General features: G+C 44.7%; 2 protein-coding genes across 2 annotated transcripts in view; both read right to left on the reverse strand.

Annotated features, from left to right (window-relative positions):
- Positions 1–1,667: 1,667 nt before the first annotated feature.
- LOC134095298 (aggrecan core protein-like) lies at positions 1,668–14,042 on the reverse strand. Its single transcript, XM_062548747.1, has 18 exons — positions 13,964–14,042; positions 13,294–13,674; positions 12,852–13,026; positions 12,577–12,704; positions 12,031–12,324; positions 11,375–11,713; positions 10,976–11,165; positions 10,513–10,640; positions 9,287–9,580; positions 9,034–9,132; positions 7,173–8,477; positions 6,819–7,070; positions 6,534–6,641; positions 3,517–3,675; positions 3,165–3,247; positions 2,763–2,907; positions 2,295–2,477; positions 1,668–1,850 (listed from the first exon to the last, which is right to left on the reverse strand). Exons 1-18 carry the CDS (start codon positions 14,040–14,042, stop codon positions 1,777–1,779), a joined length of 4,416 nt encoding a protein of 1,471 aa, XP_062404731.1. The 3' UTR covers positions 1,668–1,776.
- A 12,054-nt stretch (positions 14,043–26,096) lies between these two features.
- The window catches only part of LOC134095299 (uncharacterized), a 3,389-nt gene continuing 2,570 nt past the window's right edge, over positions 26,097–26,915 (reverse strand). Inside the window, exons 6-8 of the mRNA XM_062548748.1 lie at positions 26,730–26,823; positions 26,296–26,625; positions 26,097–26,123 (exon numbers count right to left, since the gene is read on the reverse strand). Coding sequence (XP_062404732.1) covers positions 26,097–26,123; positions 26,296–26,625; positions 26,730–26,823 — 451 coding nt within the window. The remainder of the gene's footprint in view (positions 26,124–26,295; positions 26,626–26,729; positions 26,824–26,915) is intronic.

Genomic DNA, 26,915 nt, shown 5'->3' on the forward strand with positions numbered 1-26,915 from the left:
TTTCGAAATCTGCATGTATTTTATGTTTTTATGACTGCAACTTCAAATGCATAAAAGCCTGAACAAGAATAAATAGATGATGGACTAACAATGTCCTATAAAGCAATTTTGCACTATCCCATTCAAAATCATGAACTTAGAGGAGAAGGTGATGTCACTGTCTAGAATGTAAAGTACAACTCACAGCCCAGTGTATACTGACCATAAAGTAAAGTTGGACTAAAGTTGGAATATTTACACCTGATGTAATAAATTCAACACAGAATCAGATAAATCTTTATCACTAAAGATATCAGGTGATAATGATTTAGGGTGCACAAAAAATGCTGACAGTATCATAGTAAATAATGACAAATATTTGATGGGATGTTTCATGAAGTAGAGTTGTTGATTCAGTTGACTTTAACATCCACATAATGTCCAGTGTCTCGCTTGAAAATAATGGCTAATAAATAGGTACACTTCTAATGTAGGGACAGACTTAAATTAAGCATCTTAAAGGAGATGTTTGGTCTTTTCAAAACCAGGATCTGTATTTGGATGATAGCAAGTCTAAGTTTTCATTTGGGTATGTTCAGAAGGTGTTTAATATCAAATAACCATATAACTGAAGCTTGGGGGTAGTGTCACTACATCAAAGTAAATCATACCTTTAGGCCACCGACTAGGCTCTAAATATCATTACATGTCTATGCTACCATGGAGAGGGTCACTGCAGATGAGTGTTTTGTACTGGACATATGTACTGTATGGGCAGTCAGTGCATTATCTTACTCTTCTGGTCGTCACCATCTTTCGAGGATGAAGTCCGCTCAAGTCGATTACCGAACTCTCCTGCTATTGCAACCATTGACAGTAGTTTGTGGCACATTCGGTAATCAATTTATATTTTTGGTAATCGACTTTCGGGGATCAACTTGTATTTTGAGCTTAGACAGTAGCTTTAAGGAAAGATATAGTGATATTGCCCCCAAGCCACAGTTATATGGCTATTTGTTATTAAATGTATTTTACAGTCTTAATCAAAGCAGGACGGATTGATGGTTGGTCCCAAACAAAAATTTAGACTTGTTGCTATCCAGAAATAGAGCATAGGTTGTGAAACACCAAACTTCCACTTTAATACAGACGTGCCACACTGGGGTTCAACTCTAAGCTAAGATCACTGTCCTCACTAATAACAGGTACGGTTTGCTAAATTTGTGTGTAAAAATACTTTTATGTTGCATGTTAATACTACGGCAATATTTATTGCTATGTTTAGCTCACTGGAGTGATAAATATAGTTGTGTTCTGAAACCCAGCAGCTGTGTTGGGAGAGCACACGGCATCAATATGTATTAAATAGGATTTAAATAGGATTTTCCATTTATCTCTGTCAACTATGACTATGTGCTATGTTGGAGCCAGTTATTTCAGTTTGCGGTTCAACAACTACAACAGCCTACCTCATGAAACACCCCAACCATGTACTAGGGATAATAACAAAAAAAATAAAATTAAAATAAACAAAACTAAAACAAATAGAATCTTACATAAATTTTCCTTTTTTAAATAGTCAAAGTCACAAGGTGATATTTTAATCCATGCATTCAAGCAGATAGACAATGGATTCAAATCATTTCTATCTTTGGTGTCCTCTGCGTTTAAACAGTACAAAATGGGCACTTTGGTTGCTTTGTGTTTTTTCTTCATTCGAGTCATTTATTTATAGAAAATAATTGTTATAAAATAACTATATGTTAAAATCTCTCTAGAGGGACCTCTCCTGGCTGCTTAGCTGGATCTGTTGTGTGGCGCTTGCGATCGAGTCCTGGTGGATCTTTTCCTCAGCCTGAGAGTGGAGTTGGCTGCAGGAGGAGAGCGGGACAGGAGGAATAGTCGCATCAAGCAGGCACTTTCAATCGGATTTCTTTTCAAAATGCGCACAGAGTACCCAAATGACACTGAATCGGAGCTCGCATAGTGTAAAAGCTACAATGGGCTCTTCTCAACCTTCTTACCTCGGCCCTCGATCCTCGGGCCTGCGGCTCGTTCACACTGATCTAAAGAGCGAAGGGGCTGCATCAATCCTATCAAGTGTTCTTTATAGACCAGTGGGAACGAGCCAGAGGACCGAGAATCGAGGACTGATGAGAACCCACTGTCTCATTCAGAGTTGTAAAGCTGAAAATCATCACTTTGACTAGAGAACAGCAACATGCACTTGTACTATATCTCCACAATTGGTAATAAACCTTGACTAAGGCTAAACATGGCACACACAGTAAATACATATGATTGCAAGTACTTACAGATTGTGCATTCCACCTGGGGTTTCTCCCACTGGCCGTCGTGCAGGCAGCGCACCACCGGGGGGCGCCGCTGGGTGAAGCCCTCGTTGCACTGGTACCTGATGATGGAGTTGACCTGGTAGCGCTCCTTCTTGTTCCCGTACATGCGCGCATTCTCCACCTCAGGAGGAGGGCCACACAAAACTGCAGAGCACAAGCATGGGCCAAAACAATAAGGCCTCAGGGTGACTAAGGAATTTAGCTTGATAATGTCTATTTATTAGTGAAAGGGTACAAGTTAGCTTATTGTTATCAGCTTGTAAAACCATCAGTTAATCTATTTATCACCCATGCCTGGCCTGAAATCTGAAATTTCCCCTCAGTTAACACGTTTCTTTCATCATGTCATTCACAACCAGACAAAACATGAGACAGTGGCAGGTTAGAAACATGACCCATGTGGAGTTCGTATCGGCAGCCATACAGTACCTGGCCCACTCTTGCAGGTGAAGGGCAGATGGTAGTTGCAGGGCACGTCGTTCCACTGGCCGTTCTCGTGCCAGATCATCACCACACAGTCCTCTCCGGAGTTGAAGTAGTTGTCCGGCTGGTTCGGCCTCCAGTTGATGAATTGCTGGGAGACGAGTGGTGACATCATGGAAACCATCCCAGTAAGCACAGCTTAAGTTCTTACTCACAGACGCTCTGAATTCCCCTTACCAACCCCACTTCCCAAAGAAATAATTATCTTCCGAATTCAGTTGTGTTTAGTATTCAGTTCAATGAGCTTATGGCTAACTAGACATGTTCAGGTTTTGATAATGTTTTGTAAAATGAATCAAGGTGTCTTTTTGTCAGTACAGAATACGGTAGAGTGGCTGTGTTGTTTACCAGAGGGGTGCCGTCTGTCCAGCGGAAGTCATTCTCCACCGTCTTATCATTCAGGCCAATCCACTGGTAGTCCTGAGCGTGGGCTGCCATACACAGACAGACAATGGAAACCATAAGATTAAATACACACACACACACACACACACACACACACACACATACAGTACACACATTCATCCATCTAGCTCCTTTGAACACCATTTGTTGACATACACACACACACACACACACACACACACACACACGCGCATGCACACACGCATGCACGCACGCACACACACACACACACACACACACACACACACACACACACAGAGTCACAAAGATGATCCTCCTGTTGAGTCGGACTCACAGTTGACAAAGTGCTGTTCCTCGGGTGTGATGATGCTGACCAGGTGGGCGTTGAGGTCCCTGCAGCGCTGTTCGGCGTCCTCCCAGGTCTCACGCTCGGCAAAGTGCAGGTAGCAGTTGCCCTGGAACTTAGTCCAGCCGTCCTCACAGGTCTGCTCATCTGCAGCGCCACCAGGTGGTCAAGGATGGAGGTTAACACTCGCCGCACACCCCACAAACCCAACACAGAACATGAGCCTACAGATGAGGCTGCTGCAAGACTCACAGATCATGAAAGGAATGGATTGTTTTCTTTTTTTAAAAAAAAAGAAGATGAAAGACTGATGTAAATGTAACGTATTGTATTGTGGTGTAATGTATTGTGTGCTTGAATATGTTAGACAGGGTGCATGGACTTGCAAATGTGACTAAGAAAGATGTGTTGCAGGAGGTAAATTCTCATTATGTATTAATTTCATAGGGCCCAAGGAATTGTCCTCACATCTATTTGATTTTAGAATTAAATTTCGGAATACTCCAGACATTTCACTCTACTCAAATACTGTACTAGACAGTAAATCGTGTGGCTAAAAAAATCCTTCGTTTGAAATAAATATGTCCATATCCATACAAAAAATAACTATAAAAAACGGTCACTTCACTACTTCACTACTATGACTTCACTGTATGTTTAATAATGTTTTCAAAAACAACTGCTGCTTAAGAACAGCATAACAGCACAAACAGGGTGGGAGTGCTGTCCAGGGGGATTTCTACTCTTTGCTGACCAGCGTTTCTGCATTACCCCACCACACCTGTGTTCCTTTTTTTTCGGTTGAATGTTTTTTTTCCCAGTGAAACGTGCACAGTCCTAAATGAGCTCATAGAGTAGCTGAGCAGGTAGCCCTGAAATAATGTGTGTGTGTGTGTGTGTGTGTGTGTGTGTGTGTGTGTGTGTGTGTGTGTGTGTGTGTGTGTGTGTGTGTGTGTCAGCCCTGAAATAAACACCTCATCACCTCAGCAAATGGAAATTGCCGGTAAACTTTTTTTTCAACAGTAATACTGTAGATTTCTCAGCAGTGATGTCTCAGGGGCTAAAGACTTACGTACGCGTTTACTTAATGTTTATACTTGTGATGAATATCCATGTCTATGCAGTTCAACTGCCATTTCAGAAGCCTGTTGTATTTCCAAGAAGAGAGAGAGAGCGAGAGAGAGTGTTTCTGCTGTATGTACAGTGTGTGAGAGTGTGAGTGTGTGTGTATATATTTGTTTTTCTCCTTGTTATGATCAATACTGTCATTCATGCCTTTCCCGCACCTAAATGACTCATAATTTGACAATGTTTTTGCACTAATAGCTACATCAGCACACACCTGTGGGGAGGAAGAGAAGTGGAAATAAGCACCCTAAAACAGCACCAGAAAGAATGAACTCCCACACACACACACACACACACAGACACACAAGGGACCATAACATTCAACCTCAACAAATCACCTTGTCAATAAGCTGACGAAGCGAGAAAGCATGCCAAGGTTTTTTTGTCTCCCTGCACCTTCTGCTTTCATCGTTTCATCACTACAGCTGTTATTTGTTGTTGTTGATGTTGTTGTTGTTGTTGTTGTTGTTGTTGTTGTTGTTGTTGTTTTTGAGAGGGGGATTTTTGTGTTAGTAAACATTAGCTGAAGCGGACCTCGTACCAATCTGGCAGCGCTCCCCTCCATAGCTGGGCAGGCATAAGCATGTGAAAGAGTCCTCGCGCTCCACACACGTGGCTCCGTTGGCACACGGGTTTGAGTGGCACACGTCAAGCTCTGCAAAAAAACGTCCAGTTTTTCGTTCTTTCTGTGCTCTTTCTCGTCTTTTTGATAGAAGGATAGAGGAAGGGCTGGAGTCTATGGGGGGGGATAAGAGGAGGGATGGGGGGATGGAGGAAGGGGGTGGGAGTGGTTATGGGATGCCCAGGCAACTGAGAATTCAGGTCTGCTGAGACAAAGTTGACCCATAACATAATCATACTTTTATTCCAAAATGTCATAAAACTTGTGAGGTTTGTCTCAAAACATAAAATATATAGTTTTATCTCTTTTTATATAAGGTTATATGTTGATTTTTTATATCATAGAGAGATTATGTTTGGTATCAACATTTGTCTGAAGAAGCAGATTATTCCTGTAACCAGCAAAGTGAGCAGCAATAGCTGTTAGCATCAGAGCAATAACCTTTATCACAAAGTGAGTTAAAAGTTTAGCCATCTTACTTTGGATAACATCATAGACCATGTTGGTCTAGTACAATAATGTTTTGCATCAAATTTGAAAATACATCATGCAGCATAACACACTACATGTTTGATAATGTAATCAAATAGCCAAAAATGTTTTGCCAAAGTTTTGTAGGGAAACTGATAAGCCAGCTTTGTGATACACCATTTGAGAAATTGGGAAAAGAACAGCAGTTTAAGCGAGGCAGAAGCATTTATACAGCTGCGCAAAAACAACACACTCATATGGAGAGGTGTCTCACAGCCTCCAAAACACCTTGTGAAGAAAAAGGACTGTCACAACAAACAAACAAACAACACCCCCGACATCTTGCAATCCACAGGGTACGTGAACATGAGCACAAACACTGGAGAGGGGTGAAGGAAGACTCGGGACAAAATTAGGAGAGAGCATGACACACAAAACACAAACACAACACAAAATGGACGCAACATGGACACGACACGGACACACACACGTGAGAATGCCACTGGAGCATGCAGAGTTGGTACACAATGCGACTGTAAAATTAGTGATTATACAATCAAACATGGATTCGTGCAATTTCATGGAATTAATCACAAAATGCTTAAAGACACAATAACATGTTCGGTACACACACAGACAAACAATCAGAACAGTGGCCAGCTGTTGCATGTACAAGGCTTCATGCCAAAGAACTGAACTGTGGAGAATACTGTAACACAGGACGTTTCGGCAAGGTCACCAGGTGATCAGACGTCCAGGTGATACAAACTGCACCAGTACTCACCGAGCTGGCAGTCTGCTCCCGTCCGACCCGGTGGACAGAGACACAGGCCGACCCCGTCCTGAACGGTACACGTCCCCACGCCGCATGGGTTCGGGTCACAGGGGTCAACTGAGAGGGAAGGGAGAAAAGACTCCTCATTCCAAATTTGAATCTGAATCCATCAATAATTGGCCCGCCACAAAAAAATGCATGCGTTTCTTTAGAAAATAAATCTACATTTGTATTTATAATGTAATATGTATTTTGTATGGATGTTTGCAAGAATGTAAATGAAGAATCACTCACTGTCGACCAGTGCTGGCTCCTCCACGACGGATGGCGTTTGCAGTGTGAAGGCTGGGGTGGTGGTGGCCACCAGCGGGGCGGGGGTGGCGTAGGGCGCCCCAGCACTGTCCTGCAGCTGGGCCGGTGGCTGGTCCGGCGTGGAGGTCCTGCTCACAAACTGGGCAGGGGCCTGGGCAGGGGCCTGGGCGTCCAGAACCTCACTGGGTAGCTGGGACTCGGTCGGGCGTGGCTCAGCGAAGTGTGGAGAGGAGTCTGGCGAGGAAGTGTGGTGGTGGGGGTCGGGGTGGGGGTGGGGGTGGGGGTGGTAGGAGTCGGGGTGGGGGTGAGGAGTGGCACTGATGCCACTGCCGCTACCACTGCCGCTGACCATAGTGCTACTGTCGATGGCCATAGTGCTGCTGCTGCTGCTGCCGCTGCTGCCTGAGAAGAACCCACTGTGATCTCCGCTGATCTCCACCGGGCCCTTCCCGAGCTCCTGGCTCTCTGTCGGGTGGACGCTGACCTCCACTGTGCTGCCGTCGGTCAGGACGATGACGTCCCCGCTGGCGGAACCTCCTGAGGAGAACCCGCTGACATCGCCCGATCCTCCAGAACCGCTCGCCATGCCGGAAGCGCCGGAGCCGAAGTGCAGGACACCGGATGCCTCCTGCTCTTCCGCCAGCTTGACTGTCCGGTCGGCGAACTCGGAGTCAAACAAAGTGATCCGAGGGAAACCAGAACCGGAACTCCCTGACCCGCTCACATCTCCGCTCGAGAATCCACTTCCGCCTCCGCTCCGAAAGCCGCTGACGTCTCCCGAGGTCTCGGAGTGACCACTGGTGCCAGACCCAAACCCAGAGATGGGCCCGGCACCGGACCAGTCTCCGGAGCCACTGAAGTGGACCCCGGCGCCTCCGAGCTCCTGCCCCACGCGGGGGGACGAGGACGAGATTTCCACGTACCTGCCGCCGCCAACGAACAAGATCCGCGTGCCGCTGCCGTCCAGGTCGCCTGAGTGGACGCCGCTGGCGTCTCCCGAGCGACCGGACAGAAATCCGCTCAGGTCCTCCTCGCTCGAGCTGGACGCTGAGGAGATCCCAGAGGACTCCCAGCTCTCCCCGCTGGACCCGCTGGACATGTCTGAGGACGACCCGCTGGACACATCTGACGAAGAACCGCTCTCCTCAGAGCTGAAGCCTGACCCTGACCCGGAGGCGCTTCCAGATCCCGATCCCAGTGGGAATGTCAAGACTTCAGGGACTCCCTGTCCAGTCTCCTGTGGCCTTGCAGACCTCTCGCCGTACAAAACGGACCCAGTGTTGGAGAAGGTCACAACAAAACCTGATCCTTCTCCACTCCAGCCAGAACCAGAACCAGAACCAGAACCAGACATGTCTCCACTGGTACCAGATCCAGATCCAAACCCAGATGGAACCACAGTGGTACCCCAGTTGGCATCTCCACTGGTGCCAGACCCGGACCCAGACCCAGATGATGCCACAGTGGTAGCCCAACTGGCATCTCCACTGGTGCCACTGGCATCACCACTGGCTTCTCCGCTAGACAGGCCACTTCCACTGGCTGACGCCTCACCAGAGAAGTCACCGGATCCTGAGGGCAGTTCTGCAGAACCAGAGCCTGAGGACTCCACAGCAATGGGAAGAGTGATGGAGGGAACCACTGAAGCCAGGAGAGAGAGGGAGGGGATACAGTAGGTATTCTTTTAATTAATAAAATTAATCAAATTAATTTTAAGATCATAAGACTGCATATACATATTTACCATAAAATGGCATGCATGCATAACATGTGATTTAAATTAAAGGCTTCAGAGGCTTTGAAGCCTACTTTTCCACTGTTTAGATTATGTACTTTGCAAGCAATTACTGAAGAAAAATCATCCAGAAATTATATGTCATAATTATAAAACTTTATTTTTCAAAGCCCAAAAATAAAGACTTCAGGTGCCATATTCTCAACTATACACTGGATGGCACCAAAGTGCTATGTATCATTCTAATTCCAGCCGTTACAATGGTGACCTGGTGTACCGCAGTTTAGTTCAGAGCAGCTCAAGTGACAAGCTAGCCAGATTTGCATAGGCCCTCCCTTATTGGGTTCCAGAGGCCCAGAAAGCACCCAGAGGCATGGGAGAGGGCTCGTTCGACACATGACAGACAGAATAAGAAAGTTTTTTTTTATCAGATATAGCTTAAATCACAAGTAGAAATCTTACCTGGACGTAGCAGGTCTGTAATTGTTGTCCCATTGATAAGCACTTCTTCAATTTCTGTTATGTTCATTCCAGTCTCATTGAGAAGTGCAAACTGATCAGCTGTGGATATTAACACATTGCAATTAGTCACTAACTTCATTGATTGATAAACATTGTTTTATTTGCCATTTATTAGACTGGTACCAGAGATGTCCATCCTCTGTTTGCATCTAAGACCTAAACACTGGTACTATTTCTTCGGATTTGTTGTTACCTTTGAAGCAGAAGCAGTCGAATTTTGCGGATGTCTCAGGGTAGCCAGTCTGGTTAGCGTACAGGTAGATGGTGTGGACGCCGGCCTTTCCTCCGCCGCACAGCTCACGGGGGCTGCTGATTGGATAACGCACACTGCGGTCCGACAGCCAACCGGCACGGCACCTGTCGTAACCGTGACGCCAGGCGGAGTACATCTCGCCTGTGGAGGCCAATGTGGCATTCCTCTCCTGGCAGGCAGTGATCGCCTCGTCATAGCTGAAGCCCTCGGCGGTGCTCAAATGGAAGAACTCACCTGTGAATGAGAAAAGGAGAGAACGAGAGAAAGGTAGAGAACAAGAGAGAGGAAATGAGGGAGGTAGCAAGGAGAAGAAGAACACAAAACATGAAGATAGTGTTCAGTTGTGTCTCTTCAGGTTTACCACCAATTCCAAAGAAAGGTGCCACACTAGTAGAATCATGATGGATTAGTTTCTCAAGGAGCACAAAAAAACCTGATGGAAACATACTGCATCTGTACTGTGAGCTGCTTTGGGCAAGAGTATCCAGTGAATGAAAATGAGTGAATGAAAAATGTCCCCTTGGGGATCAATAAAGTATCTATCTATCTATCTATCTATCTATCTATCTATCTATCTATCTATCTAAAATGAGTGAATAAAGATAGGCAGTTAGTCATGTGACCTCTATCAGCATCTGATAGAGATGCTGTGAGATAGTAGTTTTGACAGCAATACCGTACAGTGTTTACGGCTTGTTGTTCTCAATTGCCTCTATCCTTCAGTGCCCTCTGTTCAGCACAAACACAGCTGATTAGGCTCATGGTGTGCTGAGTCAAGTCTGGGTTTGTTTTTTAAAAAGTGCAAGCAGATGGAGATGGTGAGGAACAGATGGCTACTGCATGACTCTGTGAGAATAAAACTCAGTTCAGACGAGGAGCCTCTGTACTGCACCTCTTCATGAAGATAAAGAAAACTAAGACACTCTGTCTATATGCATGACTGAATGAGACTCTCAATGTAGGGATTAGAGGAAAGCCGGAGCCTACTTTCTTCTCAAAACAAAATTTCAGAGCGTTTATGCCATAATGAGCATGATTGGTAATGCACTTGGTCGTCATGCTGGTTATGCTATAGTGTGTGTTGTGTTGTCATTTCATTATAATTCATGGAATCTAAACGAATGTGTCAGATTAGCACATGGTAAATGCTTGTCTGAGTATTTTACCCTTGAGCTGGCCGATGTAGCAGTAGACATCGTAGCGCTCGTCTGCAGGGCGAAGACCATATGACCTCACGCCAGGCAGGTGCTCCAGGTCCCCTGCACACTTATCACGAGGACGCACGATGGGATACCTTGACGACACAATTACCAACAAATTATTACCTGAGATGCAACAGCTTTAGTGCTTTACCTTCATATACAGTAGCGTTCTTATGATATTCTTCTATTAGCTAAAGTTAATGTTGATATTTTCTTTCTAAACAACACTGTCATTAAATCTATATTATTTGAAGGGACATACTGTAGCATATTTCCAGGTCCACGTATATATTTCTATACAATGATATAGACTTCCTGAAACCTGAGAAAGCCAGTGGTTTCTTAATCACGGCACTATTATTCTCTAACACTAAAGCTCAGGGAGCTGACCAACACAGAGAATAATCCTGACAGTCCTGTCCATTACCTGACGGTCTGGTCAAGGAGCCAGCCAGCGTCGCACTGGTGGTACCCCCCCTCGTAGGCCGCCTGGAGCTGCTCGGAGGTGGCCATGATGGCACCCACGCTCTGGCACGCCAGCTGGGCCTCCACGAAGGTGAAGGCGTAACGGCTGGAGCCGGTCCGGTAGTGGAACACCACACCTGCATACAGGTGAGGGGGGGGGGGGGGGGGTGCAGAGAGGCAAAAGGATGGAAAATAATGTCAAATATGTCGTTTTTGTTTCTCTAAATGTTCTTTAAATGAGTAAAAGTAGTGTGTAGTGCTTAAAATGACAGACACTTCAGTAAAATCACTCTTCCATCTAGAGTTAGCGTTTATGTGGCGTGTTGTGTCCTGTGTTGTGGTCATGTGACTCCAGACCCACCTGTCCCCACTGCTCCGCTGTAACTGGTCTGTGGAAGCTCCGCCTCCACCGCGGGCCGCGCCGTGGCTCTCACGATGAGGTCAGGGACGAGGTCAGGGGTCACCTCGGTGACGTCTGGGGGCGGGAACAGCGGCGCTTGAGTGACGGGCCACCAGACGGGCCTGGTGGTGTCGGGCTGGTGCGTGACCACCTCCCCCACCTTCACCTCGCTCTCCGTCACCTGCTTGATGAACACCTCCGGGCCCGGGGTTTGCGTGGCGATGCTGAGGAGGCCTGGCTCAGCGGTGGTCTGGCCTCCGAAAGGAAAGATGGGCCATCCAGAGCTCTCCTCGCCATCATCTGAAAGAGACCAGGCAGAGACGAGGCCATCACAGGACATTACAGACAGTTACATACTGTAGACTTCATGTGGAGTGCTTGCCTGCTTTCTTACAGTTCATGAATACAGTAGATCTTTAAACACATAATTTAATTTTTGAGAGACGTCATACCAATGTTCTATTAGTGCAATACGCCATGGTGACAGAACGAATGGGTGCAATTTAGAGTGAAGAAACAAATTGATAGGAACAAAACTCAATTACTCAGACAACATAAAATTGTGCCCTGTATGTTTTATTTGTGTAATGTGTGACATAATAAGACATCCCATTTACCTTCATAGCAGATGGCGTCGTAGCGGGATTCTGGTTCGGGATAGCCGGTCTGGTTTGTGAATCGGTAGACAGTGCGGACTCCCAGAAGCCCACCTCCACACTGTGGCCGGGCAATGTTGATTGGGTAGCGCACGCTGCGGTCAGCTAACCAGCCGGCGTTGCAGACGTCCATGCCCTGCTGCCAGGCCAGGTAGAGCTCACCTGTGGTGGCCAGCCGCGCCCCCAACCTCTCACACTGGGCCTCAGCCTCCGTAAAGGTGAACTTCTCGGGGGACATGGAGTAAAACACTTTCCCTATTGCAAGACGGGCACATTTAGACGGTTGGTTAAGAATTTTGCTTTGTTTGAAATATTCAAAATGGTCAAACATGGAAAATTCAACATTTCCAGTAATTATATTCATAAAAATCATCAGATATTTAAAACATTTTAATTGATATTTCTGTACAAATATTTCTGTTCATGTACATGCTTAGTACCTTGAAAAGACAGAAATAAGATAAGGATCTCAAATACTATGCAGATACTGTAACATGTAAGCCGTACCTGTCATCTTTTCTGCAAAACAGTACACATCGTATGTCTCGCTGGTGTTCCTGACACCATAGGTCCGCACTCCAGGGAAGTTTTCTTTGTCGCCAAAGCAAGGCTCTCTGGGATCATGAATGGGATACCTGCAGGTTCACAGTGATCCGGAGTTTAGAATCAGCCAATCACGATCAAGTGACAGCATCAAAGTGAGAGGTGTTCAATTTCCCTTCTCAATTCTGACACTGGTGATCCTAGTGTTTCTAACAGCGCACACGTGAGCAAAGCGATACCTGACAGTCTCGTCGGCCAGCCAGCCGGCATCACACTGGTGAAGTCCTCCGTCGTACGCGGCCTGCAGCTGCTCAGCGCTGGCGATGACGGCGCTGTTCTGAACGCAGGCTGCCTTGGCCTTCTCAAACGTCAGCGTGTAGCGGGAGGTGATGGCACGGTAATGGAAGACAATACCTGGACAGGACACATTGGGAGAATGCTCAAATATATGCAATATACTGTACCTGTATGCATCCTGAAATGTTGTATGTACTGAACTTAAGCGTATATATATGCCTGTATGTATCTATTTGTGCAGGTATATACTGTATGTGTATGTGCATACTGAGTACAAAACTGACTTAAGTAAGAGGATCCCTAAAGACTAAATATTTCCAACTACCCTATATGTTTTACTTATTTTATTTGTATCGGTTATACTTGTTAATACATATCATCTACCTTGGACGAGGACCTCGATGGTGTCAGAGCTGTCCTCGATCTCATGCATGACTTCACAGCGGAACACTCCGGTGTCGTTGGAGAGCAGCTCTGTGATCTTTATGGAGGCGTCCGTCGGGGTCAGGGGGTAGGCCACCATGGTGACCCTGTCCAGGTACTCGTCCGCCACCCTTACCACGCCCTCGGACGCCACCAGGACGTCGGTGACCTTGTCCTTGGTGATGTGGCTCCACTTGATGCGGTGGGAGAGCGGCGCGATGGTGGGGGCGCCGGGGTCGTGCGGCGTGTTGTCCTGGAAGTAGCAGGGCAGGACCAGCGTGCCCCCCATCAGCACGCGCACCGGCTTCTCCGTCGGGATGCTCACGCTCAGAATCTCAGGGTCTACAGACACCCACACACACACACACACACACAAGCACACACACACACACACATACACACGCACACATACACGCACGCGCACACAGCACACACACACACAAGCACACACACACACACACAGAACACACACACACACACACACACACATACAAACAATTACAAAATGAATACACATAAACAAAACACACTCATTATGAAATATGATTTGTGCGTGATGTACAGCAACAACTTCCATAGTGTCTCTCCATATGTACTTGATGCTGATTGTCCTACCACAGCCAGATCTTACCTATGTCTGACATTTCACCAAAGGTCATGGTGGTCCATGCAGTTTGCCACAGCGCACACAACACAAGTAATGCGATCATGGTGTACCTGCAAAACAAAATTGTATTACTTAGACAAATTGTGCTATTTATTTTGAGGGTGTTTACCTGGGATTACTGTAAACTCCTAGTCTCCTCCACTTCACATTAGTCATGAAACTGTTGTTATTGTAGAGAGTTGTTTAATAGGTGACACAGTTTCTGAATGTACTATTGTAACTACATATAAATGACAACATTGTTCCAGAGAAAGAGCACCTCAGCCCAACAGCAAGCAATGAGAGAGGCATTTTATCATAGTTATACATTATTTCTGGCATTAAATTGTAATAATAACTAAGTGCTGTAATAAACCCCAAGACATGGACAATGAGTCTTTTGTCTAAATTCCTACATCCATGACATAGAAAGATTGCATTATAATTGTGATTTTATCCATTATGTGAGAGGAAATCTACAGCCTAGATGTTACTCTATGGTACCTTTCAGCAGAGACTCATGTTGGGTGGTGAGGGGAACTCATGTGTCATTTATAACTGGGAGCCAAAAGTGCAGCCAAAGAAAAGACTACTGTTCCCACCATGCCGCAGTGTTTCAGGGAAATCGCACTGAAGCAGAGGGGAGGAAGAAACAAAACATTTGTCACTCTTGCCAGCCTGTCAACAAACTTGTCAGCAGTCCGATGTGTCTTTTTTTCCACAGTCTGCTTTGGTACACGGCCATTGCGTCAAGTCACACAAATAGAGCTTCGACTGGATGCCAAGCAGGGGTTTGAAAATGCAACATTCAAATTTGAACGGCTGAACTGGGGTCCCTTTCAGCATTGTAACTGAGCTGAGTCTAAGCGGCTAACTACTGGACCTGTGAGTGCCGGAATGTGTGGCATTGCCATGGTAACACATCATACAGAAACTTTCCTCCTCTGTAGAATTTCCAGAGACGTCACAAACCAGGAAATGACCTCAGCACTGAGTACTCAATGCACAAATACGTATCGCTCCTAAGACTGTTAAGGAATACAGGCATCCTTTCATAGTGAAACGATCCTTGTGTTTGCTCTAACGAGGACTGTTAAGAAATAAATCAATCCTCCCAGAACTGAAGCAAAGCAGGTTCCACTAAAATGACATGGTTAGTTACATAATAAATCTTAATCTGAATTTTGTGAGGGCTTGATAAAGATTAAAGCCCTGTCAACCGGTAACATGGTCGTAACTCACAGGAAGGATGCAGGGAGGGAAGCCTAACTTGTAGAGGGATGCTTGTGGCCAAGCAAGCCAGCTATGAAACACTCTGACTTGACCTCCTCTCTCTCTCTCTCTCTCTCTCTCTCGCTCTCTCTCTCTAGGACACTCGCAGCTTGTTCTCTAGCAATGACAAGATGCCATTCAGTTAGTTTAAAAGGAAACCCTAAAGGTGGAGTCAGCATTTTCCCCCTGGAAAGCCGTTTGGAAAGTCAACCTAAAACACCCACTCCCATCCAGAGCCCTTCCCCATACACGTGTGCTGCACTGGCCACAGGACTCGTGACAGACTGTCAGATTGCATTGCATTGATCGTTACATTATGACCAGCCTATGAGTCAGGCAAAGGATGGAGGGGGATAGGAAAAGCTATGCCGTGCAGGTAGAGGGAGGGCTGAGGGCAATCCAACTGAAAAGCACTGTGACTCATAGGGACCCTCTCTAAGACACTCACAGCTACTTCAATGTTCCATTCAGCTCACTAAGTTTTGGTTCCTTCCTTTAAAAAAAAAAAAAAAACCTCCCCTTAACAAGCCCGAGAGAGAGAGAGAGAGAGAGAGAGAGAGAGGTATGCATGCCCCCAAGTGGTCAATATTGCAACAACAACCATGCCTATTTTCTCTGTCCTAATCCAAACATCCCTATAATGACCCATACATCTTGTTCACTAACCTCTAGGCCAGTTGTTCAGAAGTGTGCTATTTAGGACGCACACAATATGCCTGTCGCTGCTAACACTGGCACCGTGGGATCCATCTCTTTGGGGAAAAGTAAATAGTTTCTCACAGCCAAGCGCCTGCACTGCCAAAAGGCACAATCACTGGATGAGTAACACTTCCCATGGCATTATAAAAAAGACCTTTCCAAGATGGATGACAGAAACAAGAAGGCAGACGTGATCCAATCCAGTCTCTGGTAGATGGATCCATTGGTTAGATCATCAATTTATGGGTAATGAGTGTCTAAGGAAAGCATACCAATCGGGTTGAAGTATTTATGGTTGACTCTGTTCTGCAGAAGTACACTAAACCACTTTATCAACTGAGGATGGAAAATCTCTTTTTTAACTCTGATCTCTCCACTTTAACCATGTTTGCTTCAAAATATACATCAAATATCTCAGGTTTCTTCAAATGAATGGGCAATTCATTACACATGTAAATGACATGATGTGGAGCCACTGGCAATGCAGTCTACTTTATTCCTTTGAACTTGTTTACACTCTATTACGACCGTCCTTCTCACTTCAGAAACTCTGATCATAGTCAACTGCTCACAGTCATAATTCAATAATAATCACTGAGATCAGAGAAATAATTGTGTTGCGCCAGACTAATATCAATAGCATGCTAAATAATTCATGGCTGTAGCGGCGGCAGCAGGCTGGCCTGGGATGAACCTGCATGGCGTGCCAACGCCCTGTGGTTGGAGCCCAGGGCTCCCACTCTGGCAGAGCCACTGGATTCTGCATAGGAGCGCCAGCTGAACCGACACACTACAGAACCTGTGTGTCTGGACCCGACCAGAGAGCAGAGAGAAGGAGAGAGAGAGAGAGAGAGAGAGAGAGAGAAGGAAAGAGAGAGAGAGAGAGAGAGAGAGAGAGAGAGAGAGAGAGCGAGAGAGAGAGACAGGCAGACAGACAGACAGACAGACTGGGATGGAACCAAAGGCGGAGGTGCTCTGAGGTCCAACAGTGTGTGTTTGTGTGTGTGTGTGTGTGTGTGTGTGGGTGTGTGTGTGTGTGCATGTGTGTGCGTGTGTGTGTGTGTGTGTGTGCGTGCGTGCGTGTGTGTGTGTGTTCAGTATGTGTGAGTTGCATGGTGCTTGTGCATGGGTGTTTCGTGATGACCGCTACATTTAAGAGGGGTCGGTGCCGCACAGTGACAGGAGGACAAAGTCCAGGAGAAAAAAACATCACAGCCAATATATCTCAGCTAATAAACTGGTCAAGTGGAAACAGTCATTGCAACGTTTTCCACAGTTTCATCAAAACTGTCCAATACAGAGCAAAGTCAGATGGCATCATCTCTATAAATATCTCTCTGTCTCTCTCACTCTCTCTTCTGTGTCTACCTTCATCTGTCTGTTTCTGTCTGCATCTCTCTCTCCACCTCCTACTATTGATTTATCTCTGTTTCCAAACTAATTTGGAAGCCGATCCAAAATTCAATGCCCTGCATTCCCAATTGGTGGACATAATTACATCTCTCTAATACACGCACACAAACACTGAGCTTGTCCCACCGCCACACACGCGATCAAGCCCATGTCCCCCCTCAAGCCCTGTTTCCAAAGATCCACCATGTCGACCAGGTACGGTCATGACACGAAGATGATATAACACAAAAGATCGCTCCAGTTCAAGCAGGTGATGCTGAGGTGCTTGATTTACCTGGAGAAGCAGTCAATGAGTGTGGGTCTGTGTTCTCCTTGCAGTCAGTGTTATGGGCACTCTGGCCACACTGGGCCCAGTGTTAAGAGCTTTCTCTCAGTGTTGAAAGGGCTGTCTTTAGTTTTTTCCACAGCCAAGTGCTTAGAGCATAACACTGTGTTTATATCAAGACTAATTTGATTTGAGGAATGTTGGGGTTTAGAAGATGGAGACCTGAAGGAACAATGGGCAACCAGAACTTCACTTAACTTGGAAATGGAGCTACACACCACTTAGTATAAAGGAACGTTTTATGTGACAACCAGTTCGATATTTCACAGGTGATAGAGTTGGTGTTTGGGGACTCCATACCATATCTTTCTTCAAAGCTCAATATAGCAAACCAAAATCAGCAGCCTATGAATACACATCCATTATTCTCCATAACACACTTGATCTAATCAGAACATTAAAGATATGGTCAAACTCATACATTGACTTAATTGTTGGACATTAGATCATAAAGAAACATACACGTGAATACTGGCCTCTGAAAAGTATTCCATTACCAAACATGAGACTTTCATTAGCCATCAGTGTGATGTACGGCAAAGAATGGACGTGTCTTACCTTGTCGTTGTATAAATCCCAGTTATATGCAAATCCTGTCCGCTCTTGTGGAGTTGCTCTTGCAGATTCCAAGGTCACTCTTTTTTCGTCTACACGATCTCTTAACTTGCGTCCCTTCTGCTCGGACGTAGGAAGAGATGCTCTGAGCTTGAGCTTGAGGGGCAGAAAGAGTTGCCTTACAAACAGAACGCAAGTTTAGCTGTCAAAGGTGGGGAGGGGGAGGGCAAAGGAGGTGGGTGAGAAGGAGGGAGAGAGACAGAGGGAGAAAGAGCATAAACTTTATTTTGGCACCAAATGAAGTGAGGTAATGCTACACGCACAGTGCCCCTTGACTTCAGAAGCGCATTGGAATCTAGAGTGCTCGAATTGCTGGGAATAATTTAACAATTGAATATCGATTCGGACAACAACAGTTAACACATCGACACGGTAGTGTGACTGTTAGATCTATCTGTCGTTCTCATAGAACATGGCCCAAAACATGTGTTTGGCACCAATGACACACATGGATAAGTTGGACGTTTTTGTTTATACTTTCTTGGATTACCTCCAATCACACATCAGACGACCACATTTTGAATGGTCAACATTTTCATGTATGCTTGTCGACGTACGTCAACTGGCCGGCATTCGATTTACAATGTTCTTCAGAGTAGGGTAACACTGTGGAAAGGATGGAGAAGGTTGCGTCCCTCCCTCCTCCTCCATCCATCATGGCAATTAGTGTAAGCAACGCAAACAGCACGGTAGCAGCGCGAGCAGACAGAGGTGCCTTTCAGGAGCGCGACCCACCCCCGCGCTTTCTCCCAAAATACCAGAAATTCTCGCGTTTGGAGGAAATAGCAACATGCGCAATTAAAATATATACATTTAGGGAGCGGCACACTCGGAAACAGGCCAGCCTTTACCTCTGGTAGCCAGACCTCACCTGTTTGCTTCTCTGCTTGACGCAATGTCCAACCAGAGAGCCCGCCCTGGAGGGAGGGAGGGAGACGTTGACAGGGCCAAATTGAAGGCGATCCGCTATCGCGACATCTAAATAAGTAAATATGTGTCAGCCTTCGGTATACTATGAACAAGGACGTGACTAAAGTTTCTTGATTAATGCAAAGTGGTACATCCCATGTGGGTACCTACTAGTAAGTGTTTGTCTGGACCTATTTGACATTAAACCTCAAACCTCAGAGGAAAGTCCCATGTTTCAAAAATACAAAACCAAATCATATAAGTAACTTGACAAAGACAATTACCAATGGTTGATGACACAATAAGCTATTGTCGGGGTATACAAATATTTAAAAATGCTCGCTGTGGTTTTTGTGTCACCTACGAGGTATAAAAGTAACAAATAAGAAAACAAGAGTTGAATAGTCAAGGACAAAAGCTATTCTGTGTCTATACTGAGCTGTTTAAATTTCAAAATAGAAACCAATTTTGGAGCTCAGAGCAGGCAGGCAAGGAGTCCTCTTCCAAGAATTCATAAAAAAAAGTTTGAGAAATAATTCTAAAAGAAATGTTATATAGCTTCTCGTTTCCGTTCTGCTTGGTCTGCTTGGTCAGTTACCAACGTGTTGTAGTCAATTCATAAACTGGCACATGTGTGCGACAACAACAACATACAGTATCATAGTTTCTAAACACTCTATGGGTACTTTTCCAGCACTTATGATGTGTTCACAGGGCTGCAAATTGTTTTGGGTGTGTCAGTGCATGTCTGTCCCTGGCTAAGAGCACATTAGGAAAGTTCCTGCCCTCTCCACCTGGTCAAAGGAGTGGTCCCCCCCACCACCACTACACCATCAATGCATCAGTGACAGAGGGCAAGAAAACCTGGGAAATACCTCCACCTCACATGGGCAAGGGTGACTGTTTCATGTGAAAAGAGGTTTAGAACTCTGCCTGAGTGTGTGTGTGTGTGTGTGTGTGTGTGTGTGTGTGTGTGTGTGTGTGTGTGTGTGTGTGTGTGTGTGTGTGTGTGTGTGTGTTTGTGTGGAGGTGGGTGGGGTGGGCTGAGTGGCATGTGTGGGTAGAGTAGGCAGGTCTTGGGGGAAAAAAAGCTCATTATGTCAGGCCGAGATTTGTAAAGTGGAAAGGGTAACAGAAGTGGCTGGAAAGCACTTCAAACAGGAGAGGTCTGGTTCTGTGGATTCTCTGCAGGGCAGGTTTGTCTCCTTTTAAACCTGAGGTCATTCCTACCAGTTGGCCTCTGCTGGTGTATTATAGCTGTGTTGGTGGGCTTACTGAGCATGTGTACGATACTTCACTCTTGCTACAGCACAGAGGGAGTAAGGGAATCAAAAACTGATCTCAATAAGAGACAACAGGAGGAAAACAGCAAGAAAGACATCCCAGCCTCTTCATGTCATATCGAAACCTTCAGAATTATTTCAGACCCTATCAAGTTGAAATAAAGACATCCATTAAATGAAATTTAGTTCATTTAACATTTATACAGAAACAGAGGCTCCACTTCCTTGTCAATACACTGTAACTGGAGCAAGGGGAAATCTTTTCCCAAGATCCCCTGACCAGGAGAACCCAGTGTAAACCCCTGGCAAGTAACAGACCTCAGTGTGAAAGCCTCAGCTGAGCTGGGCCTGAGAAAGAGCGCCCAGCTCAAAAAGTATTTGTCATTAGTATATTGTCCTCAGAGCCCTCTTCTCCAAAGGTCCCCAAACACCCCTGAGAACCTCATCAACATTCCCTGTAGCTTTCTGCTGAATGCTGAAGCATTTATGCCACCAGGCGAAGGCTGACCATCTCTTCACAGGCCCTTGTGAGTACATTGACGCGGTCAAGCTCGTTGCTCCAGGACTCTCTTCCTGTTCCTGGGTACATGTTTACACAAACTGTCTGACACAAACAGCCCACATCCTGGATGACCAGAGGAGTGAGACAAGAGGCTGGGGCTTGTCCGGTGTGTTATAAAAAGTCAAAACAAATCTGATCATATTTTAATAAGGCCTACATTGGTTATCACCCATGCAGGGATGTGAAGTCTTAAGATTACTTTCCAATGCAATAAGTCATTTATTCAACCAACATCAATTACTTGCTTTATCAGTATGATATCCTGGCTAATGCCACCACATCTCAATGAGATGAGGTCTGGGAACCAAACATTAATTTTCTCATATTTAAGGCATGATGCCAAGAGCCGTTTATTGGGCGCTACGGATGTCTATCAAATGCGTCTAGCTCATGCTAGCCAGTCGTATCAATTAGCCTATACCAGATGACACATGTAGAGCGTTTTACAGTAATACTTCAAAATAACATTTGGTGAATGAATCTTACGTTTTCAATAGTGATGAGTGTGTGAATTAGTGTGTGAACAAACACTGTCTTGGTTCTTAACCAAAATTCAAGCTTCAGTGTGATGCTTAGATGTCGTCATCGTCTTGCTGCCCCCCCCCATTCTGCGATTGGTTAGCTGAGGCGGAAATGAGGTCCATGGATTCCAGGCTATTAGGGGAAAAAAGGTCTAATCAAACATGAGGAAATGGTAACATTTAATTGTTAGAACATAGGACTTGTTATAAATGATTACAGACACAGATACAGAATGCCCATAACTATGTTTTCAGTTATCATACTTGTAATAATTATGTTATAATGCAATTGTTGTGATTGCAAGTCCCATACAAATTAATCATAAGACACGCCTCTTCCACACCCAAATGCACAAGTACACACACACACACACACACACACACACACACACACACACACACACACACACACACACACACACACACACACACACACACACACACACACACACACACACACACATTTTGCTTACATTCTCATAACAGGAGATAGGACCCATGCTCAACTCAATAAAGATTATGTCAACACAAAATCAAAACTGACATGAATAATGAAACCACAGTTAATGGGCTTCAGACTGAATAATAACACATGGCAGCAAACTCTCAAGGGCTGACTCCAGCTTGAACTGATCTAATCTTGTGAAGTTGTTCAGTCAAGCGCTGGGAGCACTGGACTTTCTCTCAAGGCCACCACTGTTCACACCACTGTGTGTGTGTGTGTGTGTGTGTGTGTTTGTGTGTGTGTGTGTGTGTGTGTGTGTGTGTGTGTGTGTGTGTGTGTGTGTGTGTGTGTGTGTGTGTGTGTGTGTGTGTGTGTGTGTGTGTGGTGTGTGTGTGGGTGTGTGGCTGGGTGGGTTTGTGTTTGTGAGTGTGTGTGTGTGTGTGTGTGTGTGTACGGGTGCGTTTGTGTTTGTGTATTTGTGTGTGTGTGTGTGTATGTGTGTGTGTGTGTGTGTGTGTGTGTGTGTGTGCGTGCGCGTGTGTGTTTTCCTCTCTCTCTTTTCACTTGTGTGTGCGTGTGTGGACAAGTATTTCTGTAAAGAGACCTGAAACATGTTTATCTAGGTTCTTTCTGGACCTGAACAGGTTATTGTCCAAAGCAAGATGTGTGTGGGCCTTGAACAGAAAAGTTGTGTGTGTTTGTGTGTGTGTGTGTGTGTGTGTGTGTGTGTGTGTGTGTGTGTGTGTGTGTGTGTGTGTGTGTGTGCAAGAGAGAGAGAGAGAGAGCATACTGTATGAAAAAGAGAGAGAGTGTGAGGAAAGGAGAAAGAGTTGTTACTGGATCTGTTTGTTGCTGGTTAAGTTGCAGTAGGTGTAGAGTCGCCAGCAGACTTAAATAGAGCCCTTTTAAAACACCAACTCTCCCAGACAACTCAATGTCTCTGAGCATGTAGCACCACAAGTGACACCTTTCTTTCTTTTTTTCTCTCTTTCTCTCTTTTAACGGTTTCTCTAACGTTCTCTTTTGAATTACTCAGTCTCTCCATGATTCACTTTCACATCCAAAAAGTAAGGAAATGGATATAAAAATTGTTCCATTTCAGTGGCTTGCCAATACCCACAATACTATCCATTATCCCCATACTGAAGTCATCTTGAAATAATAATCCAAAAAAATGCAGTTATTTTACCAACTTTACATCATTGGCTGGCTTGCAGGCATTATCCTGCATTTATCATTACCACAACACCTCCCTGGCCTGTGTTTAACTATAGAATGAATGTCATTCACAATGAATGCTATCATTGTGCAGTGGCCAAGACGTTGACTTTACAGTATGTGTGTGTGTGTGTGTGTGTGTGTGTGTGTGTGTGTGTGTGTGTGTGTGTGTGTGTGTGTGTGTGTGTGTGTGTCTGTGTGTGTGTGTGTGTGTGTGTGTGTGTGTGTGTGTGTGTGAACTGGAATTGGAGCTTTTGAGTGCCGGCACGATACACTGATCTGTAGGGATCAGAGAGAATGCGGAGGGGTGAGGAAGAAAAGCAAACAATCACATGAAGTGCTCTTTTGAGATGCCGGGATTTGCAGGCCTAATCCTGTTTGCTGAAGTGCATGTTTGGAAAAGTGGTCAACTAGAGACAGGAAAAGCATCATGTCCTCAGCGTAATTCAACATTGAGCTCTCAAAGATGTCCAGAAATGGTAGGCTACATTAAGTCAGTTTAAATTTGATAAACTGTAGAATAATCTGAGAGTTTGCGGTTTGGATGGATGTACCAAGATAGGCAACTAAATAAATTTGCCACTATGCTAAATGGATAGGATAGGACAGGATTTACCTTCAACATTTCATTAATGCTCATTTATGCCTGTGAGGTGCTGTTAGGCCACTCAAATAGAAGCTCATTTAAAGACAAACTTATCAGGAGCATCTTTAAAAAAATAAAAAAAAATTAAGTACATTTTTTGCCCTTTTATGCCTTTAATGATAGGATAGTGAAGAGAGACATGAAGTGAATGGGAGAGAACATTGGGGTGGGATCCAGAAAGGACCACGGGGCGGGAATCGAACCCTAGCCAGTCGCGCCACTGCCGGGGCTATCAGGAGCATCTTTACTCTTATGTAGGTACCCAGTCAGAAAAAAAGAGGTATGGATGAGGTTCTCTAACGTACAACCTTTGCTGACAAGTTGATGTTCTAACATATACGAATTCTGGACATTTCATGCAGCTTTTCATGAATTTTGAAGACATTTTTACCTGTTAAGGTGCACCATTGTGCACGCTGAGGGTTCTGCCCCCAAAACCTCTTCACTCTGGGACCCGGCTTCAGAAGGCTTCGTTTTAGGGCTATGCGTTTACAGGATTCGTTTGGACGATCGGCAAAAACGATGCAAAACATCTCCATGCGGACATGGCCTTAGAGTGCATACACAGCAAATTTGCCAGTGTTAAATTAACACCCACAGTGTTAATTTTAACACCCGTAAAGTGTCTATATGCATCCACTCTCGATAGTGTTAAATTAACATTTTTGAAAGTGTTAGGAACTTAACACCCAATTTTAGTTAATTTAACACTCTGTATTGTCAAAAATCAACACTGTATAACACGTTATGGTGTTGTATTCACACTACACTGGTGTTGGTGTTAAAATGAAATGTTAAAAAGAACACTTCTTTCTTCAACACCAACACCAGTGTAGTGTTAAAACAACAGAACTCAGTGTTGAAAATTACTAATAGTTAACACTACTAGGTGTAATACCATTAACACTATCAGGTGTCAAATTTCCCCATACCCCACCAACTGAAATAAAAGGTAAATGGCAGATTTTTTTGTAATTTCAGACAAAACTGCAGTAGTAGTAGAACAATATATATTCTTTATTTTTCTTTATTCTTGAGTTTGTTTAGTTACCTCAGATGAAAGACATTTAAGAACAGTGTTACGTGCTTAGACATCATTTACAAATTCCTCCACTGAACCAACTAAAGATTGCAAAGTACTTTCAGAGACTCCAGATGCTTGTACTTGAGCGACAATAGAGTTACTATCTTTTTTCAAGAATAGCTGCATAACTGACAAGAGAAAACTGCTCTCAGCAGTGGATCAGGAACACAAACATTACTGTCAACACCGTCCAAAGGATCAACAGAACCTGAAGCTACAGTCTGTATGTAGTGTCAATAAATGTTTCTTGAATCCACAATATGTGAACACCCATTCTCGCCACATTTCAAACGCAATGTACGTCCAGGGTGCAAATAAACTTCAAATGTTGAAAAAAAAAAACACAAAAAAAGTAGTAGCTTTTGTGCTGTACCTTGCAAGCATAGCATGTAAACATTTTCAAACCTCAGTATGATCAACTTTTGCCCGGATTTCCTTGACCCGTGGACTCTCTTTTGTAGTGCCGACATCAATCCCATACACAGTAGTCTGAATAAAGGTGTAGAAGTTGCACAAGGCCTCATCGTAGGATACAGCAAAGACGAAGTGGGCCTTAAACAGTTCGTCGAAGGCAGCCACAGCTGTCTGCGCCATACAGGGGATGGCCTTCTGATCGAGGATGACATAGAACTTTTGGATACTACTCTTCTTTTCTCCAACACAGAGGAGGAAGGGCTGTGCTGATCCAACTCTGTCAAGGAATGTCACCATGCTTGTCCCCACCTAAGAGTTTTAGAGGGGAAATTAGGAACAGTATTTTATGTTTGTTTACACACACACACACACACATAAAAAGTAACTAACAGCATTTACAAAATGTAAAAAAATTAATAATAATAATAATAATAAATAAATAAATGAAGGTACCTTCATGAACTTGACCACATGGTCAGTAGCTTCAGTGGCACTGATCTTCCCATGTCTTTTCCCTTTCGCGGTTGGAGGCAAGAGATGAATAAGCAGGAGGATAGCTGCCAAGTCACTGTCCCATCCTAGTGGATTAGTATAGAAACACCCACATCTCATGAGTATACAGACATAGCTCATAAGCGCATATGAAAAACAATGGCACACAATACATGTACACTTACCATAATCATTCATTTCCTCTTGAGCAGAGAGAAGGTCATCCACATGAGTACCAGGGCGAAGGCTTTCGCAGACAGTGATAATCCTAGGTTTGTAGAACGTTGGCCATTTCGCGATAAACTTGCCCGAGACGTCTTCTCCAAATAGCATTGTGAACACAGACAGAAACCATGTCAAAACAAGGTACACAACACATTTCATAATTGGTGCATCAAGCTAGTCTCTGTTTTTCTTACCAAGCCTGGTGTATCCAAGAATCGGGGGAAGTGATCTAGGATGACTGAAGACTGGTCTGGATCGTGTAGCATACTCTGACGGTGCTTGAAGGTTGCCTTCATTTTCTCCCTCACAACTGGTTGGTCTGCTGAATGCTTCATCGCAGACATCGCTTCTCTGCATTCATCACCTGACAGCTGCTCAGATGTAGATGTCTCACGCAGGGTCTTAGGGCCATGTTGATCAGCAGACTTGGGGCTCCTCTTGAAATTACTTGTGGTATTGCGCTGAACTGTTTTCAATCTGCAGGCCAAGTAACCTTGGCCACTGTGAGGATCATAGTAATGTTCCTGTCAGACAAGAAAACAGGCAAGATCAGGACCTCAAAATAAGGCTTTTCTTTATGTGTGACCAAATTAAACTAAATGAGGGATTCCTGCTACATAATACTCACGTATCCAGTTGGTGAGGCCTTATCCTTCAAATTGGGGAAAAGGGTGACTATTCCAAGGGCATAGGTCACACGGACATTGATTGGTGGGATCCTCCTACACCATAGTAAGATAGAGTCAGTTTGAAATGTAGCTCAAATAACTTTAACATGGCTGGTGTAAAAGGTTGAGAACAGAGAATGGATATT

The sequence above is a fragment of the Sardina pilchardus genome, chromosome 11 (assembly GCF_963854185.1).
Source record: "Sardina pilchardus chromosome 11, fSarPil1.1, whole genome shotgun sequence".
Classification (NCBI taxonomy): Eukaryota; Metazoa; Chordata; class Actinopteri; order Clupeiformes; family Clupeidae; genus Sardina; species Sardina pilchardus.

Bases quoted from the DNA above. Each gene is read 5' to 3' on its own strand.
- LOC134095298 (XM_062548747.1), bottom strand. From the start codon at position 14,042: ATGATCGCATTACTTGTGTTGTGTGCGCTGTGGCAAACTGCATGGACC. The intron at 12,705-12,851 runs GTATCGCTTTGC...GTGAACCTGCAG, and splicing joins CTGGCCGACGAGACTGTCAG to GTATCCCATTCATGATCCCA. The intron at 2,908-3,164 runs GTAAACAACACA...CTCGTCTCCCAG, and splicing joins GGACAGACGGCACCCCTCTG to CAATTCATCAACTGGAGGCC.